At 40.7% G+C, this 7500-nt stretch overlaps 1 protein-coding gene across 2 annotated transcripts in view; it reads right to left on the bottom strand.

The window, feature by feature from the left end:
* Nucleotides 1-4903: 4903 nt before the first annotated feature.
* LOC113805896 (leukocyte receptor cluster member 8 homolog) overlaps nt 4904-7500 on the bottom strand; it is a 16700-nt gene continuing 14103 nt past the window's right edge. For both annotated transcript variants that reach the window (XM_027356967.2, XM_027356968.2), the window contains exon 11: nt 4904-7500. This exon is cut by the window's right edge and continues 141 nt beyond it. In XM_027356967.2, coding sequence (XP_027212768.2) covers nt 7473-7500 — 28 coding nt within the window. In that variant the 3' untranslated portion in view covers nt 4904-7472.

Genomic DNA, 7500 nt, shown 5'->3' with positions numbered 1-7500 from the left:
ACACAGGCACATATCCACATATACACAGGCACATATCCACATATACACAGGCACATATTCACATATACACAGGCACATATCCACATATACACAGGCACATATCCACATATACACAGGCACATATCCACAGGCGCATATCCACATATACACAGGCACATATCCACATATACACAGGCACATATCCACATATACACAGGCACATATCCACATATACACAGGCGCATATCCACATATACACAGGCACATATACACATATACACAGGCACATATCCACATATACACAGATGTACATATACAGATACACAAACACACACAATCATACACTTAATTTATTAATTAATTTCTACTTACTGGCCGTTTTAGGTGTAGTTTGTTTTGTTTTGAAGTGTTTTAGTGTTCTATAAATACTCTTGACTGTGTAGCACGGATAGTTCTCCTGAATTGCTCAGACCGAATTCTAAATACACGTGAAAATCAGCCTGTAATCACAAATATAGATTATTTCGCTCAGGTAAAAAAGCACGGTCAAGAATGCAGCTCCCGATGGAATCTCCAATCGCAAAGAGGTGTGGATTTGGGCTGGATCGAGGTCCTAGAAGAACTTTTCTCGGCCTCGACGGGATGTATAATGAAGCAGAATACTTTGCCACATTGTCGTGTAGGTATTATTTGTTATGGAATTTATTCAGCGGTGCACTTCTAAGCTCAATGCTGATTTGTTGAGATCGTATGAACCGAAATGTACAAATGCACACTTAAGTATGGCAAATCGCAAAAAAAAGTTGTCTTCCCCCAAAAATATATGCAAGATTATAATAATAAAGTGTGAATCATCAAGTATTCTGTTTGAATCTTGTCTGTCTGATCCTTTTTCGTCGAAGACATGAAAATTTATGCAATGCATAATTTCTTAAACGATTCATACTCTACCACAGGTAGAAAATGCACTGCAACAACGACCTTGTATTTGAGAGCCAGCTAACTTTAAAGGTGCTGTCACACTAGCACTTTTTCCGTCAATTTTTTGACAATTTTACTTAACATCAAAACAAACAATCTCGAATATAACTCTTGATTTGAGTATGCTTGGCTGAAAAAGTTGACGTTAAGGTTTTCAGACTGAAACGGTGATCATTATCGTCTGACTGGAAAATCGACAATTCGCTCAAAAATGGACAAAATCTCAGAAAATTGTCAAAAAATTTACAAAAAAATTATGGAAAAAGTGCTAGCATGACAGCAGCACCTTAATCCGACCTAAGATACGTAAAGCTCTTCCGCCGTTGGCTGTGATTTCCCATTGTGTATGGGTGATGTAAGAATCTGCGATGTGCATTCCTATGGAAAAAGAATTTCATACATCCTAATAATATACGCACGTGTCCATCTGTCTCCAGACCTACCAAAGTTCGTCCACAACGTAGAAAACTGACTGTGAGCAATAATATGCATGTCGCCGTCCTAGGACCCCATCCCATTCTACCATTTTACGGGTTACCTATGCTTGTTAACCACTTCTGATAAAAAACACCCGTATCTCAGGAAGAGCTATATTCTTAACACATAAATACATTACTGGCTTGGTAATGTATTTATTGTATATTGTTTTATGCAGTGCAATAAACAAGAAAGTAACACAGGGCACGACTGGCAGCTTTTCCGTAGCAGCATTTCTGCCGTCTGTAAACATCAGATGATAAAGAAAACGGATATAAATAATAACATTGGACCCAAATGTATTATAAACAGAGGAATATTAGATTATAATTACAGTGTGTAGGATCAACGTCTGGTGATTATAAGATTTCCTGAGCCTGGAGTGTGTGTATGGGGGGGGGGGGCGGTCGCCGCAAACAGAGCATGGGGAACGGGGTGCTCGATGTTATGGACTTTGGCACCCGTAATTTACACATCCCGAACAGATGAATGTTAACTTAATCAAAATGTGGTGCATGGTCTCATAAACGATGAATAAATTTATTGTAACCAAATATGTTGCTCTGTAACTTTTTAGTTCAATTAAAAAAAAATCCCCGACTGTTTAAATTAACTTCCAATCACTAGAGTAATCTTGAAAGGCTGAGGATGGGTAAAGGAGTTGCTGTGTGAATGGGCTATGGTAGGTCTAGGTAAGGGAATTACATAAGGGTTTCACGTGTGTATCCAGGAGGGAGTGGAAATGATAAGAGGGGATAGAGGGAGGGAGAATGTACGTGTAGTTGGAGTTGAGGGGGGGAGGAGGAGGAAGTGGTGTAGGGGGAATATGAGTAGAAGGAAGTGGTGTAGGGGGAATATGAGTAGGAGGAAGTGGTGTAGGGGGAATATGAGTAGAAGGAAGTGGTGTAGGGGGAATATGAGTAGGAGGAAGTGGTGTAGGGGGAATATGAGTAGGAGGAAGTGGTGTAGGGGGAATATGAGTAGAAGGAAGTGGTGTAGGGGGAATATGAGTAGGAGGAAGTGGTGTAGGGGGAATATGAGTAGGAGGAAGTGGTGTAGGGGGAATATGAGTAGGAGGAAGTGGTGTAGGGGGAATATGAGTAGGAGGAAGTGGTGTAGGGGGAATATGAGTAGGAGGAAGTGGTGTAGGGGGAATATGAGTAGGAGGAAGTGGTGTAGGGGGAACATGAGTAGGAGGAAGTGGTGTAGGGGGAATATGAGTAGGAGGAAGTGGGGTAGGGGGAATATGAGTAGAAGGAAGTGGTGTAGGGGGAATATGAGTAGGAGGAAGTGGTGTAGGGGGAATATGAGTAGGAGGATGGGTGTCGGGAGGATGGATATTGGCAGTAGTTGGAGTTGAAGGGGATAGGTTGTGTTGGGAGGGAGTAGGAGGGAGGGGTGTAGGGAGAATATGAGTAGGATGATGATAAATATTGGTAGTATTAGGATATATATCGGTAACAGGCGGAATTGAGGGGTTAGGCCGTGTTGAGAGGGAGGAGAAAGGGCTGTAGGGGGAATATGAGCAGGAGGGGGATGGATATCGGCAGTCACTTGGAATGTGAACGGAGCATGAGTTGTGGAATGTTGTGTCTCAAACATATAGTTTTGAATATCTTTCATAGCTTCTGTAGTGGAGTTGGTTGGAGAGTTTTGTGAGACAAAGGTTTTCTTATAAGAGGGGGAAGAGGAGACTGGTGTCTGAGGAATAAAGGCAAACGAAAGTGGAGGTGAGTATGCGGTAGGGAAAGAAGGGGTAGAACGTTTAGTCTGTCTGCTGCGGGTAGTGCGGAGAGGGAGAGGGGATGGTGTTGGGGCTGTAGTTGAGATTGGTGTCTGGATATAGAGTGGCAAAAGAATTTGACTGAGGGAGGTAGAATGTAAAGTGGACGTAGGGAAGTAAGTAGGTATAGGGGAGGGTGTAGGAACATCTTGGGGTAGAAGGGAAGGGGAAGGGCGAGCGACATTACTAGTGTAGGGAATATGAAAGAAATCTTTTCAGCGTGCTTCCTGTCTGGCTTCACGTAGAGTGAGACCATTTTGTATCTGAGAGTTGCTACCTTAGACTCAAACTTGTACGTGGGAGTCTATAAAATACATTATGGGGTCCGCCGCATTTAGCACATGTACGTGTTTGTGCCGAGCAGTTCATCGGTTCAGGTTGGGCGCATTGGGGGTATCGGTCTGTGGAACGACAGTGTTTGGCAGGATGTCCAAAGCGCCAACAGTTTTGACGTTGACGGGAAGGAGGATGGTATGGTCGAACGGGAAGGGTTTGTCTACCAATGTAGATACGGAAGGGAAGGTCATGGGTACTTAAAAGTAATTTTGGCAATATTGGTGGGTTTCTTTCGATGACCTCTTGGAGGAATGGAGTAGCAATGTACTGATATTATATTCCAGTCTTTGAGACAGCCGGGTAAGTATTCTCCACACTCTGACCAATCGATATCCATTGGCAGCTTGCTGGGGAGATAGACACATTTCCGGTACAAGTATTAAGAGTTGGATGAGCTTCTGCAGGGATAAGGTTGCCCGAGATGTCGGTTAGATTCGATTATGATATAGCTTCCGTTTCAGACGTGACTGTTGCGAGACGGGAACGATCAGGTCTGGTACGAAAAGGGCCTCTGCTCACTTGTTTTTGAGGCATTGTTGAAAGTGAAGTGTGTTGCCTGAGTAAGAAGCTGTAGGGGGATCACGAAAAATCAGTCCCATTTATCTGGACTAATTAGTTTATTTAAGATATTGTAGGGTTGGTGACAGTAGGAAGGGGTGTTTGATGAAGGTTGTAGGGTTAGAGGTAATGAAGTTGAGGAAATTGGGAGATGGAAATGTCTTCTGGAGATTGAGTCTCAGCTTAGGTGGGTAATGCACTAATAGGCATTGAGGAGTGGGTATTTAACTGTTCAGAGCCTGGGGTCGGGGAGCCGGGAGAGTTTGAATTGGTGGGGCTATTTGATGAAGGGACTAGCCCCTTGCCCCTAATAAGGGTATTACATCTTCATAACTGGCCATGAGAAGCCTTGACTATGTTGGGGAAATAAACAGTCCACCCCTCAGGGTCCCCTTGAGGGGTAAGGGCTAGGCAACTAAAACAGAGGAATACCGTGCCCATGGTTCCCTCATACCGCTCAGGACTGGCACAAAGTCCGCCTTTCATCCTTTCAGCACGGCTCAGGAAGTAGACAGTGGAAGGGGTTGGAGAAGGGATGGAAACAAAAAGGCTGGAGGGAGAAAAGGCCATGCAAAATTACGAGTCGAGGGATGAGGCCCTGGCAGGGGAGATTCCTGCATTGGGTCTCTTTCTCCGTCTCCAAAGCCCCCCCCCCCATTCATTAATAAAAACTATCCAAAATATCAGGTTTACTTTGTTAGCCTTGGTCTTATATTACACTTTTTATTTTTCCATATTTCTGCTATGCTTGTAGCATTTGAAGATCAGATTGGGATGAAAGAATAAAACTTATTTTACTTGGTTTATTGATACTAACATTATTTTCTTTTATGTACAAAATCTGCTTCACAAAATATGGCATCACAGTGCTTTTAACAATAAAATATAGTGACTAATAAAATTACATTCCTATTTACTAAAACAACAATCAAGAATTTACTTGACACAAATGAACACTATAATCAAAAATTAAACAAGCACCTAATGATTTACTTGGTCAATTTGCATTTGCATTTTTCAACCAAACTTGACATCCAGAGATGATTTTAGTCAAATATTACTTTGAAGGAGTAATGGAAACAGGTAAAATAATAAATAATACAGGAACACTACATCATATAACTTGTACATGGCCTTGTACTGTACCAAATGCATGTCCTGATGTGTGAATTTTCCTTTCTTTGTTATTCAAGACTCCAACAACAACAGAAAATTGGCAAAATTATTTTTTCTAATCTCATGTGACAAAACAATGATTGCAAAAGTAGACTGTAAACTCATGTCACAAAAATAAAAGGCTGCTTTAAGTTATAATATTAATATTCAGTGTTAAGTCAAAATCATATGCTGGATAAAAAATACTGTACCATTTAAAGGAACATATCCCTGGTAATGAATCTATTAATTGTGAAGACTGTAGTATTCAAAACTTATGGAACTGCAACACTGCTACCAATACTGGACACTCAATAGATGACTTGATGGAGAAGACTGGAACACATCTAAGAAGCTGAAGACTGGACACTAGAACGCTGAGACTGGAATATGGAAGCTGTTGTCTGGAGTACTAATAAGATGCAGCTGACTGGAACACTGATCATATGCTGTAAACTGGAAGTCAGTAGTAAAACAAAGCTGGAACAGCAAAATGATGTTGGAGGCTCAAGTTGCAGGATTACAAATTCATTCTGTAGACAGGAACAACGTAACATGCATGTGGAACATGCTTTGTTCCTAGGACCATTACAGCTCTGCTGTAGCCGATAAAATTATGTTTCTAGTAGAAAGATGTATCAACATTTACAGTGGCTTTAACACTTATAACAATCATTTGAGAGGAGCCAAAATATTCTCCAAATTGGACGAAAATATAGTAGTCCTGAAAGCTGCAGTGTTTCTAGGATAATAAACAAATAAAAAACAAACAAGTACACATCTTTGTGTTTTTTCAATGCTTGTTTGATTTTGTAACAGTTTGTTTGTACACAGCTTAAAAGTACACTGTAATGTCCAGAAATTCTGCAGCAAAGTTGATTAAACACTCGTTTTCAACTTCAACTAGAGGAAAAAATGAAACAAAAAGTTTGTTTCATTCTTCCTAATTCTTCCTTTTATCCTGTGGCTTCAGATTGTACAAGAGAGCACTACTGGCAGTGGATGAATAAAAATAAAAATGGGGGGTTTCAGTTGAAGTATTCTCCTGAAATCAAATTCTAAGGTAATGCCATGGATTACACTTTTAATTAAAAATGTGTAGAATTGGCTTCTTCTTACAAACCAGCTGAACAAACACTTCCCAGCGAAGTTTACTGTACCTGAAAATGACATAAAAGCTTGAAACACAGAAGAATTCCAGTTTAGGTGACCAGGTCAAGGTGTAAGTCCTTCTGTTATCGTGAAGATCCCGTGTAGCCGTGAAGACCCTATAACATTCGATGATCCCGAGTCGTCGTGAAGAACAATCATCCAATGCTCAGGTAACTGAAGTAACTAAACGTTGCAGAACCTGTTGTTTTCTAGAAGTCTTAACGTGATCCTTTAGGAGTCATGATAAGAAATAATATTTCTACCAGACATCCTTCCAAAAGGTGTAAATCCATTGTTGATCATACAAAAATGCTGAAAATCCTCTCAACTAGGAATGCAATGCATGTGATGAGTATGATCTAGTTGATAGAATTCTCATGATAATTGTATGGATTTGTATCAGAAATGAAGCATGAAGTAAATATTTGTATTGGAGGGGAGAGAGGGGTCTAGACATGCCCTAGCCTTCAAGTGAAATGAAGTAAATCCTATAGCTGTCTCAACAGGAACTTCACTTCAAGGCTTTTGCTCAAGTGTACTCCTGGACAACCAAGAGCACAGGATAATCACTGGTCATTTGTGCAAACAAATCTTCATGTCTACTCCAGTACTCAGGTTTACAGCCTGTCTCTTTCAGGCATTTTTCAAGTACGTCCCGTCATTCTTCCAGTTCAGATGAATTCATCCTGCTTCTAAAAATAGTTCGTTTTTTCTTCTTGTAAAAAATCACAGTGGATACCTGTAGTTCCAAAAGTTTTACTGGTTTCTTAAGCACAGAATCACTGGAATGGGAAGCTTAAAGTGTTTTAAGAAGAATCTTCACAAAAGAAGAGCTGTTCCTTTTCTGCTTTTAGTCCTTGCATCAAGGAATTTCGCAAAAGATAATTCTTCCACACTCCACCAAGGTCACCCTGACCACAACAGCCACTACATACACACACATGGACCATACACTCAGCTTATTAAAATGGAAGTCACTCCCCATACTGTTTGTGCACTTAATGCTACACTGTTTTTCTTAATGACTTCATTGCAAACTCATTTTCTGCAATCACTGAGTTGCAACTGAATCTGCAGTT

This window comes from Penaeus vannamei, chromosome 35 (assembly GCF_042767895.1).
Source record: "Penaeus vannamei isolate JL-2024 chromosome 35, ASM4276789v1, whole genome shotgun sequence".
NCBI lineage: Eukaryota > Metazoa > Arthropoda > Malacostraca > Decapoda > Penaeidae > Penaeus > Penaeus vannamei.
Note: the sequence above shows the minus strand (reverse complement) of the source record. Positions and strands in the feature narration are given on the sequence as shown.